The 14,398-nt window shown below is 45.0% G+C and overlaps 1 protein-coding gene across 1 annotated transcript in view; it reads right to left on the bottom strand.

Annotated features, from left to right (window-relative positions):
- The window catches only part of CACUL1 (CDK2 associated cullin domain 1), a 60,300-nt gene extending 59,484 nt beyond the window's left edge, over positions 1 to 816 (bottom strand). The window contains exon 1 of the mRNA XM_069460587.1: positions 191 to 816. Within this exon, the coding sequence (XP_069316688.1) occupies positions 191 to 557 (367 nt within the window). The 5' untranslated portion in view covers positions 558 to 816. The remainder of the gene's footprint in view (positions 1 to 190) is intronic.
- Between the last annotated feature and the right edge of the window lie 13,582 nt (positions 817 to 14,398).

The raw sequence follows: 14,398 nt of genomic DNA on the forward strand, positions 1-14,398 counted from the left end.
AATACAAGAAGCCAGGGCCACTTAGGCGCTGGCCGCAGACACCAAAGGAGGGGGGAGGTGGGGCGGGAAGAGAAGAGAAGAGAGACCCAGGCCTGAAACAAAGGAAGCCGGGCTGCTCCAAGAGGGGGCGGATTCGGCGTCCGAGTTGGGAGGAGAAAAGCCAAGGCTGCTGGGGAAAGGCTGGACTCACAGAACTTGGAGGTGGAGGTGTTGATGTTGATGGTGGAGCTGGCGGTGGGGGCGGGGGCCGCCTTGGCCACAGCTGCGGCCGCGTCGCAGCTCTTCAACATCATGAGCACCCCATTGGCCTCCGGCGGTGGCGGCGGCCCCATCGGGAGCCCCTCCTTGGGGCCCTTCCTGTCCACGGAGACCGCGGGCACCGCCAGCAGCTGCCCCCCCTGAGGCTCTCGGGCCGTGGCGGCGATCGACGAGGGGGGCGGCGGAGGTGGTGGGGGCTGCCGGAAGCCGTCCACGGCGGCCTCCCAGTTGTTGTGGTTCTGGTCGTCCATCATCGCCTCGTAGCTGCCCCCCTCCTCTTCTTCCATGCTTTCCTCCATCCTGCTGGCCCCCGGCACCCGCCCGCTTCACAGGCACCTGCCGCCCGTCTCAACCCCGGGCCAGGGGGCACCGCTGCCTCCACGAGCTCACATCGCCAAGGACCGGAACAGGAGAAGCGGAGACCACAGCGGCGCGCCGGCTCCCCTGATCTCAGCGGAGCAGACTCGATTAGAGACACCGCTGACGGCGGTGGGCGCTCCGGGGCTCGCGTCTGGGAGAGGCAGCCGTAAAGCAGGGGCGTCCCTCACGACATTTTACAGCGGCTTCCAACAGGCAGTTGGAACGGGCTGCTGGCGGAGCGGCCAGGAGGACACGTGGTGCGAGAGACCAGCCGCTAGAAAGCAGATCGAAAAGGGGCGGGAGCTGCGAGTCAGCCCCGCGCTATAGGGCAGAGGTTCGTCCCGCCTCGGCCCGGCGTTGAGAGAGGCGTGGCGCGACGGGTCCGGACTGGCATTCTTCGGCCCCGCCCCCTGCCCGGCCTCACGTGATAAAGGAGTTTGGTTTGCGCACGCGCATTCGCATTCGCAGGCTGGTTACCAAGACGACGAGGAGCCGACCAGCTCCTGAACAGGCGCTCAAAGCCGGGCTTGGCGGTAGCTGTGGCACTGGCCAGTCTTTCGGAGGTGTTTTTCTCGCGCTCCCCTGGCCTACCGGGCCTTCTCACCTCTGAGTGCCTCGCAGGCCTGGCCTTTGTTTGGGACAGCGACGTAGGACCCAGAGTCGCAGATGTAAACGGGTGGGACCGCCTTGAGCAGCCTTTAGTCGGATTGCTCCTGGGCCGGGTCCTCAGCCGCACCCCCCCCACCCCGACCCAAACCCTCCGAGAATAAAAACTGATTCACATATAACAGGGTGGCAGAGAAAATAAATGCGTTTGAGATATTCGTGGGTGTTTTTAAAGTTCCATAACTCCTCTACACACTGAGGCCAGAAATGCAGCTTTAAAAAAAAAATGCCAAGCTTCTTGCCTGCACTATTTCAACAATCTGACTACAAATTGGAGGTTGTGTGCGAAGGCCAAAGAAGAAAACTGTGCATTCTGTTATAATTTCCTCCATTCTTCAGAGTTAATTTGCATTCTCAAATTATAGCAATAGTAGTAGTATATCATATGAGGATATAATTGTTTATTGTGTAGCTTTTTCTGGCTACTGGTGATAAGTTGTCTAGAAAAACCCTCTGTTACATTTAAGTCAGCAGATAGTGACTCTTTATTTCCACAAGGTATGTATGTAATTAGTGTGAAGTGAAAAATCACTTCAGCCACTTGAGAAATTGTTACATCCCATGTACTTCAGTACCCACATTCGTCTCAGCTTCTCTACATATACTTTCCCAATATATTCTGCACTATATTTGACGGAACGTTTTCACCAGTCACTTTCAGTGATTCGATTTTAGACAATGCTGCCTCATTTTAATCAATGGCATACATTTTTTGAATCAACACGTTTTTAATTCTCTGGCCCTTCAAAGTTTGGAGATGTGAAAAAGATTTTTTTTAAGTAAAACAGAATTAAGTGATATGGTAAGGGGAAACACATAAAACTTTAGCATTCCATATGCAGCAAAAGAAAGAAAAGAGAAGACAAATTACGTCTTTTTCAGACAAACAACTGATAGTTTGAGTGGGTGGGTGTAACTGGAGATAAAGAAGAGTCTCTACACAATAAAAGATCCAATACACTGGGAAAATACGGGAGTCATAAATGTGTCTCTAATGACATGGCTACAAACTGTATGAAGCAGAAATTGACGAAGAACAAGAAGGAGAAATCCACCATCAGAATAGGTGATTTTTCACATATGTAATTGCAATGAGTTGCATGAGGCCCCCCCAACAAAATATGTCCATGTCCTAATCCCTGGAACTTGTGAATGTGCCCTTATCTGGAAAAAAAAAAAAAGATGTTTGCAGATGTTATTAAAGATATTGAAATGAGGAGATCATCCTGGATTTTGAGATGGGTCATAAATACAATGACAAGTATCCTTAGAAAGGCAAAGGAGATTTGGGACAAGCAGAAGACACGGAGGAGGAGGTGATGTGACCACAAAAGCAGAGATTGGAGTGATGGTGCCATACCCAAGGAATGCTCACAGCCGCTCAAAGCTGGAAGAGGCAAAGAATGAATTCTCTTGAGCCTCCAGAGGGAGTGTGACCCTGCACACACTTATTTCAGACTTCTAGCTCCCAGAATTGTGAGAAAACACGTCTGTTGTTTTAAGCTACCCATTTGTGATGATTTGTTGTAGCAGCTAGTTATAAGAAGTCAATGTATAGATCAAGGGGACCAAAAAAATCTTTAAGGGACTAAAAGAGTTGAATTAACACGATTACCAAGCTTAATCTAATAGATGTGTGTAGAACATTGTCTCAGCAGCTGCAAAATGCACATTCCTTTCAAGAAACATTTACAAAAATTGAACATACTGGGCAAACCATTAAGGCAAAATCAAACGAGGGTTGGACCAAAGTGGTCACTGACAGGGTACAACTTGCCATAAGTAAGAAGCACCACCTACTGAAGAGAAACCAAATGAACATATTGATAACTGGATGATTTTGTAGGCATTAGGAGGCATTGTTATATTATACTTTAAGCATATTTATTTTAATAGTTGTTAACTTAAAATCTTTGATGATGTGTTCTGAGATACAGACATGAGATATAACATTATTAATAAAACTGACCCCAAAATGGACATAGGTTAATAATTATCACAACCTTCCTTAGTCATAGATATTTATCTTGTGAACTAAAATAAAATCCTAAGCCTCCTGCACCCACTGACTAAACACTGAACACTCTTGGCCAAGGTGACTCCAGAAAAGCCTTAAAACTGAGTTCCTGGACATGAAGGGAAGGGATGTCAGACATGTCTTGTTAGACCCCCTTCCTTTTGGAATTTAGATACAAAAATTGACCAGCGTTAATGTTAAAACAGAGATCATAAAACTGACAAAACAAACTCTTTGTGACAGTAAGATACTAAATCATTAACAGGACCTAAGGCCATGCAGGGCAGAGGTTAAATCACCTGCAGACCATCAGTTTGCTTAACAGGTCACTTGAGTATATTGAGTATATTGTGGCTTGTCTCTGATTAAGATTCCCTTATCTTAAAACATTCCAAGCCTTTAGACAAAGCTTTATTTATTTAACCAATTACAAGTCAGAGAATCTTTGAACCTATGTATAACCTGTAAGGCCCTGCAACCCCCACCTTCTCATCTCCTGACCCCTACTCCTGGCTTCAAGGTGTCCCACCTTTTCAGGCCAAAACAATGTACACTTTTCATGTATTGATTTATGTATGGTTTTACCTTCAATTCTTGTCTCCCTAAAATGTATAAAACCAAACTGTAACCCGACCACCTCAGGACCACTTGCTCAAGCCTCCTTGGGCGTGGCTCTGTGGGCCATGATCACACATATTTGGCTCAAAATAAACCTCTGTAAATTATTTTACAGAGTTTGTCTGTGTGTGTGTGTTTTTTTTTCCATTAACAATCCATTTGTTTGGTTTTTTTGGTTTGGTTTGTCTCTATTGCCCACTATACTATGAGTCTCATTAAAGCAGAATAAACATATGTAAAATATCTATATAAGTTTGTATGCATAAAGAAAAGACTAGGGAACACACCTTTGTTTTACCTGAGTCTCCCTGGGGGAAAAAAATTAACAAAAAGAAAAAGAAAAGAAAAGACTAACTCAAAACATTAATAGCAGTTATCTAGGGATAATGGGATTATGGATGGTTTTAATCTTCTTTGTATCTTTCAATGTTTTCTTTACAAAATAAAAAACAGCATTAAGGAACTATAAATTGGGATTCCATAGGTTAAAATGTTTTTCTTGGCTTCCAGAAGCAGAAATCTCAAGTAAAAATTGCTTAAAATCAAGGCTACTCATTAGCTGACAGACTGAGAAGGTCTAGGAAGGGCGGAGGTGAGCAGGGCTCAGCAAGGCTCAGCCTGCTTCTCTACAGTTGTTCTCCGTCCTGCTCTCCTCTTGTGTAGGTTTCACCCTCAGGCTGCCAGCAAAATGGCAGCCACAGCCCCAGTCCTCACATATATGGACAAGAATGTCAAGATGAAGAGGGCCCATGAGTTCTGGTAGCTCACTGTTATGAGCAAATTCTTCCCGGAAGCCCTCAGCAAACTTGCTCTCAATATCTCATTGGCCCATTCTCGAACTAACCACATGGCACTTGGACATCGATTCCGGAGCCCTTTGCAGGAAAGAGTATGGATTTATTCCTGGAAAATAAGATCCATCCCTAGAACTCAGAGTAGGATCAGTTTCTCCTTAAGTACATTGGCTAAGAACAAATATTGGGGTCAATTGGGAGGTTTCAATGAGTGCTGGTAGGCAACGATGTTCATTATAGGCCAAAGCACCTAATCTCCTGGTACCCATCCATTACCTAACCTCATCCCAACCTCTCCACTACCTGCCCTTCATAAATACCTCCCCAGTCAATATATCTTTGCAAACTTGTGTATGTACTGGTTAGAATCAAGAAAGACATAACTCATGTTTATTTAATTACAAAATGCATACTTGTCTAAAATAGTAAAACGCAAGAGACTACAGAGACTATGTCAGTAAGAATTAGTCTTTTTATGGTTTTAAATACCTTCATGTCACCTTTCCCACAGAATATTTATCTATAATTGCTCAATATTTTTAATGAATAAATGCATGACTGGCTTAAATCTAATTGAAATCTTATTTCACATCAACAGTCTTTTTTTCTTTAGTCAAATCTTACAATATAGCCTGTACTATTAGACACATTTTTCCCTAAGAGAAAGCAAAGTTTATTATTGCTATTTTTACATCTTTTCATCTATCCTATCCATCTAATTATGGCATTGTTAGTAAAAGATGAAATTGCTCAAAAGTGAGCAATAAAAGGAGAAAAAAATATGAAAAAGATCCAGAAACTGTACATGCCTCTTTTAAATAGTCAAGTAGGAAATAATTGAGTCAGAGAAGACTGTAGAAGACAACATACAGACATATAGATGATTTCTTTTCATTGGTATTCATTTTAAATTTCTCATTAATGATGTGAAAGAATCAGCATGGAAAACTTAAAAATGCATCTTTGATGGAGATAAACTATATTAGGATAAAGAAGAATAGATACCATTTTAATCCCTGGGAGATGATAATTGGGCAGTGTTGACAAAGAAATGATTTGTGAATGTATAATGCAGTTAGAAGTCTAAATGCAAAGCTACTGGAATGATCTTGATTAAAAGGTAAGAGGATTAGAGATGTGTAAATAACTCAAGCACACTGAGATGACTGCTTACAGTGGAAATGTGTAGCCACTCGGGGGAGTATTCTCTATTCAGTATGGCTTTCCATGTTCGATTTTATTCCTTCCTTTTATGTCTTAGCATCTGAATCCTAAATTCATCCTAGCAGGGAAACAGAGATAACGATGCACATTCTCTCTTAAACCAAATTAATTTAGGAGCTGAAGAAAATGACTTTAGGCTGAAAGAGGCTGTAGGAAAAGGGGGGGGGGGAAGGTGTTCCTACCAGCATCCCGTTGCAGAGCTATACCTTTCATTCAGGCATCACAAATATTTCTGTGTTCAGGTACTGTGCTGAGGCCACGAGAGTAAATAAGCCAAAAAAACACTTCTGCCCCTCATGGAGTTTTCTTTCCATTTAAGTGCCAAGCATTAAACAATTAACCACACAAGCCAAAGCATGGCCAGCACTGTGAAGGAAAATACTAGGTGCCATGAGAGGGCATTAGAGAGAAAATTGTTTGACTTTGGGGGATCATAGAGAACCTCCCTGAAAAAGAATATTTCTGCTAAGACGAAAGGATGGGTAGAAGCATGCCAGACAACAAGTTAGGGAGAGAACATTCCAAGCAGAAGAAACAACAGGATGAAGGTGTTTGACATTATCCATGAACTGAAAGAAAGACAATGAGAGCCCAGTGGAGTGAAGAGGAGGGAACGGCAGAAAGATAGGCTACGGCTGGACTATGCATGTCCTTGTGAGTCCCTCTGAGGATTCTGTGTTTGTTTGAATGGAAAAGAGGCAGAGAAGTGGCACATCCTGTGAGTTGCACTTTACAAGGGCATCTACCCGCCCTGAGGGGAGTCTCCTGTGGGAAAGGAAAGAGTGAAAACAGAGACCAATTAGGGAGTTGCGGCAGGGGAAAGATCGCAGTGGCTTGGGCTAGGGGAATGGCAGTAGACATAGAAAGAACTGGAAGGCTGCAGATTTTGGCATTAGAATGGACAGTGCTTGATGGTGGGTTAGACATTGAGGGTGAGGGAAAGAAAGCTTTCAAGGATAACTCACTCTGGTATAGACCCGGATAGGTGATCACATTCTCTCCAAAGGCCGGATTTATCAGATGCATGTAATGGAAGGAAAGGTTGGTGAGCGGTGGAAATGATGAATCAGCTACGGACTCCAACTGGATAAGGAACTAAAGACAGATGGAGCAGATGGCTAGAGAGAAGCACGGTTATTCATGGATGAGAGTTGAAGAACTATTGCAAGGATGTCTGTCCTTAAGCAAGAAACTAGCAGGGTAGGTCGTAACCCAAAGGTAGACTGTCTTGTACTAATGATTTCCAGGGTGTTGCAGTTGCTGCTGATGACAAGATCTACAATGGGACTAGAGGACATTTGGCTTTTTATTTGGCTACCATGCACCTGACTGCCTTCTCGTTTGGATACATTCACATTTTGTGTGCTTTGGTGAGACGCAAGTCCCTACCTACTGCTATGCAGGAATCCAAAGGGTGCCAGACATTCCCTCTCCCTATACGCCACCACCGAGAGCAAGGGCACACAACCTATGCGCAGCCAACCAGACCTTTCTGCCAAGGTACTCAAGTCTGAAGAGAGTGACACAAAACCACAGGAGTCACTGGAAATGATTCATGACATCTGCAGAGTCCAAGTCTCACAGTAAGGGCAGCACTAGAGGCAATACGTTAACCAGACGGCCCTTTAGCATGACCTGGGCTGCATCCTCAGCTGCCTGGCCTCACTTGGTTTCTGTAGTCCAGGCCAGATTCCCCAAACATCTTGTTGATTCCACGAGCTACTCAATGTCCTTCCAATAAATTCTTCTACTTTAGTTAAACAGAGTTGGTTTCTGTTGTTTGCAACCAAAAATACAGACAGGTACAGTGGGACTGTGGGAAAGGCTGGCCAAGATGGAAAGGAAGCAAAAGTCTCTAGAGGTAGGGAGACCTCACCTCAAAATGGCCACTGCCCTGGGCCCCACATTTTAGAGGGCTCTGCATACTGCACACATACACACACGTGCTAAGCTAATCAAAGGACATGTGTGCACCTCTGCAACTTGGGATTCAATGCTCAGAAACGGTATAGCAGAAGCACAACCCTGCATATTCATTTTCACCATGCAGCTCCCAGCAAGTGCCTCTCTATACTCTACGTCTTCAAAACAAAAAGCAACCACATCTGGATGCCATGAAAGTTTCTGGGCGGTATCTGCCACCGGCATTCAAGACAGAGACTGCTTCAGAGCACAGAAAATATCTGAGCAACGGAAGCACTTAACCTAGAGAGAAAACAAATTAATTAACTTCTCAAATCCTTTCCACTTGGCATTAATGCAATAGATTCTTGCATACAAAGTATCATTTCCCAGTTATGCCAAGTGTACATTTTTGTTTTCTAATTTAAGGTCTTGGAGCTACTCACTATGTTAAGGTAATTTAATTTAGACAAGATAGATGAGATGCACTGAAGAGTTAAGCGGAACAATAAAAGATCCTCAAATATGAGTGAATTGTGGTCTTTAGTGGAAAATGAAATTACTTTAGCATTTGCACTATCCACAGTTATTTGGTGTGAGCTATTGCTTACAAAAGAAAACCGGAGGCTGGGCACAGTGGCTCACACCTGTAATCCTAGCACTCTGGGAGGCCAAGGCGGGTGGATCCTTTGAGCTCAGGAGCTCAAAACCAGCCTGAGATGAAGGTGACCCAGGAACAAATGGGAGGGGATGGCAATGACCAGGAGATAGTGACTAGGAGGAGGCAGGGTGGAAAACCCCAATGGTGTGAGCCTCAGTGGAGCTCATGAGAGGGAAGGGAAGATGGAATGGGTGCAGTTATGGGAACAAACGTGCCAACCCCACCTCCCTGTCGAGGAATATAGGGCATGAGAAATAAGTGTCCCCTTGAGTGGTCACAAGGGAGGCAGCACTCAGAGGATAGCTAAATTCAGATTAAGGCAAGGACTTGGAGGGAGTGTTTGAAGAAAAAATACATAAAAGAATGTGCTGATTGTGGAGCAAGAGTTCCAGAAGGTACCATGAAGGGGGCGTGCAGGAAGAAAGGAGTGAAAGATTATGTCAGAGGATTACAGAGAAGCTTGGAGATGAGAATTCGGAAGTTTATTAAAAGTTATTGCTTGCACTTCAGAGGATGAAACAGCATTGGGTGGTCCCGTGCGTACAATCCCCGTGGAGTCTTAGAGGAAGAGGGTACTCAGGCCTAACACAGTTCAGCTGGGGCCTGCAAGGGAGGCCCTTCCTGGGGTTGAAATGTGGGACTGGCCCTCTGCCATCAGCCATCACTGGCAGGTGCCATGGGCAGATCCGTGGTTGGCAGCAGCGAGCACGAGACACCTGGTTCTTCATGGCCAGCCAGCCCAGGCGATTCTCACTGGCATTCCAGGTGGTTGGACCAAGATGCTTCCTGATTTGGCACCAACACTCTCAGTGGATGAGCCCTGGGTAGAGGCCAGAGTGCCTTTTAAAGGCCACACTGATCATCCAGGAGAAGTTGGTATCTATCTTGTCATATTTAAGATGAAGCAGATACGAATGAGTCTCAACTTCATTTCTTTCACACACAGTCAGCCCTTGCATACATCGTACCTCAGACTTACACCCCACGCCCAAACATTCCCAGCTTTGGCACAATGGTGCTTCCTGCCAGCCCACAGCTCAGTGTGGTCAGCAACATTCTATCTGGTTGACAGTATATGTTGATAAAAATTGCATGTTTTTGCCTCATTGCATTATAAAAAATGAGTAGAAAATGGAAAACTGGATGAACTAATACCAGCGATTTTTAAAAAGCTATAAAGTGAACCCAGTTTAGGCAGAGAGAGAAACCATTAGGAGCGAGGCAGCAGGGAGTCTAATCTCTATCAGGCATTCTCTAGACTTCAGCAGGTCACTCACGTATTCAACTGTAAAGAACAAAATTAAATCCAAAAGGCAACAAAGTACTGTCAGGGACTGTCGAAAAGGACAATTGTCATTGAAGATTTTATAATATTAACGTTTTCAGCTTTATGAGAACGGACCAGCCTCTCACAGCGATGTGGCTCCGTGGGTCAACTTCCACGCACTCAGCTGACCCAACAGTGTGAGGTAGCAGAGCCCCACCTGTGCAGCCATCAGAGAGTTGAATGCAAACCTCTTTCCGGGGGCACGGTGTCTCCAAGGTGGGAATTTAAGCATCATTCTTGAGGTTTGAGAATGGGAAAGAGAATGGGAATGTCACCAAGGTGGCTGCACAATTCTAAGTCAGGGAAGGCAACTCATAGCTACTGTGCAGAGCTGTGTGCCAGGCCCACACCAGCGCATGGGTTGAGTTTCCTCTGGACTAGAACTGCCCTTAAAACCAGTCCTGAGGAGTATGGGGGTCATGGTGGCCAGAGCATTAGCCAGCTTCTCCACGTGGCCCAGAGCACCATGGATAGTAACAGTCAAGCATGGCTTAACAACAGGGATCCATTCTGTGAAATGCATCGTTGGCGATTTTGTCATTGTGCAAACATCACAGCATGCACTTGCACAGACCTGGGCAAGATGGCCTACTGCACACCTGGCTACATGGCACGCACGGCCTGTTGCTCCCAGGCTACAAACCTGCACAGCGTGCGACTGTACTGAATACTGCAGGCAGTTGTGACACAATGGTGAGTATCTAAACATATCTAAGGTACACTAAAAATATGGTATAAAGGATAAAAAATGGTGCACCTGTATAGAGCACTTACCATGAATGGAGCTTGCAGGACTGGAAGTTGCTCTGGGTGAGTCAGTGGTGAGTGAACGTGAAGGCCTATGGGGCTGTAGGTTTTATAAACACTATACACTTGGGCTACACTAAATTTATAAAGAAAATATTTTTTTTCTTCAATAATAAGTTAACCTTAGTTTACTATAACATTTTTACTTTCTAAACTTTTAAATGTTTTTCAACTTTTTGAGCCTTTTGTAATAACACTTAGCTTAAAACAAACACATTGTACGGCTATACAAAAATATTTTCTTTCTTTATATCCTAATTCTATAAATTTTTTTCAATTTTTTTTTTACTTTTAAATTTTTTTGTTAAAAACTAAGACACAGCCAGGTGCAGTGGTGCATGCCTATAATCCCAGCTACTTAGGAGGCTGAGGCAGACGGATCTTTTGAGCCCAGGAATTTGAGGCCCACTTGGACAACATATCTCTAAAAAATAAAAATTAAAAAAAACTAAAGTAAAAACTAAGACACAAACACACGTTAGCCTAGACCCACACAAGGGTAGGATCACTAAGGCATCACTAGGTCATAGGAATTTTCAGCTCCAGGATAATCTTATGGCACCACTGTCATACATGAGGCTCGTCATTGACCAAGACATCATTATGTGGTGCCTGACTATATTAGTAACACTAGGGCTACTATTAACAGTGATGATAATAATAGCAAATGTTCATTGCATGTTAACTATGTGCAGACACTGTGCTAAGCATTTTCTTTTTTTTTTCCAAAGGGTCTCAACCAGCATGTTTTATTAATGAAACAGGATGGAAAGGAATAGAACAGAAAACACCAGAATGGATCACACTTAATTTCAGTGGTTATATGCTATACGTTTTCCAGTGTCATTATATAAATTGTGCATTTCTTACTAAGGGTCATGTTCGAAAAAGCTTGGAGGCCATTATTTTATTTAATCCTCACAAGAAGCCTGTGCGGTAGAGGTTTTACAGACAAGGAAGCTGAGGCGAAGAGAATGTAAGGAGATTCCCAAGGTCAGCGGGAAGAGGAGCTGGAACGTGAGCACAGGAGTCTGCCCCCTGGGCCCTGCCCGTGTCCCTCACACTCTGCCCAGAAGCAGCCACACACAGCAGCAGAGGGAAGCAGAGCTGGCCATGGGTGACACAGGCCCTGGAGAAGTCACAGGTGGCTGGCCAGCAAGAGCATGGTCACATCTAGAGGCAGCCTGGGGCAAGGGACCAATAGAGAGAAAGCTGGCAGATAATACTCTGAGGACTGCCGAGGTGCTGAGGGCCAGCTTCCTTCTCTCTGGTACCCTCTTTCCAAGGGGCAGATCTCTCAACATTCCCCAGAGACAACAGGGCTGGTGGGGGTGCCTTCATCACCTTCTAGAAGGTCCTCTCTCTTCCCCTCTCTTTTCTATCCTTTTCCCTACCTGACTGTGCCATATACTGCCGATACCTACAAGCCATGCAAAAGCCTATCCCACAGGAGACGGCAGACATCTCATAGAGTCAAGAAGCAATTATTTGCAGCTGGAGTCCTTCGGTCATCACACTGGACACTCAGGCTGGGCCCAGCCAGGCCTGCCTAGGGTGTGGCCACGCTGGTTGCAGGTATGGACTGCTGGTGACCCAGCCAACAGCCACACCCTATCCCAATTGCCTCTACTAACTTGCTGGCAGGCAACAGGCAACCGTGGTCTCCAGGAAAGACCCGACAAGATGGTGATTCCTTAGGAATAGTGACTGACTCACAAACAGGTCCGTGCTGCAATCCTGGCCAAGGAGTCATGAGAAGAAGTCTACTGGAGGCCCAAGGGAAACAAGGAAGGAAATGTTCTTCCCTGGGTGGATGGGAAAGCTCGGGGCCGCAGCAATCACAAAACCAGTTAGGGACTACCCTGAGCATGGAATCCAACATGCTGAAGTCGGCGCAGCAGGAAGACGGAATGAATCTGGGTCTTTGGGGATGTTTTGAAAGCAAAGTAACCAACCCTAGAACTGCCTTACCTCCATGTGAGACTTTAAGTCCTCTTGAGGTTTGAGTATTTTTGGTTGGATCCTCCGCTACACACAGCCAAAAGCATCCCAACACCACTGCCCAGCAGCAGCTGGGGGCCCTTGCCACCAACAGCATAGGGACCAGGTCCAGATCTGTCCCAGACTGGAGGAACCCTGGGAACTGTAGTCCAGTTACTACCACCCTAGACCTGTGGGCAAAATGAAAGTAAGTGGGAAATTATATAATGAACTTTCTTTGAGGCCAGGAAGAGTGTCAAAGCACTTTACAATCAAGCCTAATTGAAAACAACAGCTCTTTAATCTAAATTTACAACATAATCAGCCTTCTGGTTACCTAATTATAATTAAATTAGATTGGCAGTGTATTTCATATATGCTAATTAAAACCACCAAAAGAAAAAGCTGCATTTGGTAACTGCTGTGTCTGTTCGGTCCTTACTAGAGTGAAAGAGGTCCCGGGCTGTGGATTTAGAGACGTGGGCTCTAGTCCTGCCTCTGCTCAACCTGGCTGTGTGATTTTAGGCAAGTCACTCAGTCCCTCTGAGCCTCTTTCTGTCTCCTTTTCTGTACTATTCCAATCAAAGGGATTCTTTTTCGGAAAATATTTGCCATTACACAGTGTCACCATTTAATTTGACCTGTTCTTGAACATGATAACTAAAATCATATGGTATGTACTTTTTGTGTCTGGTAAAAAGCCTGCTACAGTTTTGAGGGCATTTCATTGCCAAAGAAATGATGAGCCCAAACTAGGAAAGATGTTGACTGTTCAAACATGAAACAACTCTTGGGGCCCCAAGATTGCACAGGCAGGAAGTTGGCAAGCTGCACATCCTCTAAGTGGGGTAAATCCCCAACACTCAGTTTAGATGTGGCCCAGGAGATGATGATCAAGGAGAAATCTCTCCAAGGGTAGAGTCAGGGCCATAAAGAAAAATGGATCAGGGTGCTCCTCCTGGTAATCAGAATGGGGTCTAACTGGAGGGGCTTGCCACTGTGGGTCCCACCTCTTCAATGCCTGCCCAGCGGGATCTCAGGATTGCCATAGCCCGGGCTGCTGTCTTCCTGCCATTCTCCCCTTTCTGGATATAAGTTTGTAGCATAGTCATGCTGTTTCTACTCCACCTGTGTATTGGGCGAGGAGGCAGAGGGGTGAATTCAGATAATTCGTGCCTTTAGTTTATACATCACCAAGGCATGAGAAGCCACATCCAAACTGGAGAGAGGACGGCACATCCTCAGCTTTGAGCTGGACACAATGACCTGAGAGGTCTTTGGGTTATCTACCTTGGGGACGAGGTGAATGTGAATTCCGGAGGTGTTGCACGGGCAGATATACACACGCAGATATTTACCTGGTCACCAAACATACGTGACCCCCTTCTAGAGTGTGTGGTTGTCACTCAGAAGGAGCAGCTACCCAGCCAGGGACTACAGTTCCCAGCCCCCTTGCTGCCTTTTTAGAAAATTGAGGTGAAATTCACATAACATAAAATTAACCATTTTAAAGTGTATCATTCAGTGGCATTTAGTACATTCACAACGTTGTGTGGCCACCTCCTACATCGAGTTCCAATTTCCAAGTGCCACTTTTATCACCCAAAAGACAACCCTGTACCTATTAAGCAATTACTCCCCACCCCTCCCTTCCCCTAAACCCTGGCAACCACTAAACTGCTTTCTGTCTCTATGGATTTACCGATTCTGGATATTTCTTATAAAAGGAATCATTCAATATGCGGCCTTTTGTGTCTGCCTTCTTTCACTTACCACGTTTTCCA

This window comes from Eulemur rufifrons, chromosome 28 (genome assembly GCF_041146395.1).
Source record: "Eulemur rufifrons isolate Redbay chromosome 28, OSU_ERuf_1, whole genome shotgun sequence".
Taxonomy (NCBI): Eukaryota; Metazoa; Chordata; class Mammalia; order Primates; family Lemuridae; genus Eulemur; species Eulemur rufifrons.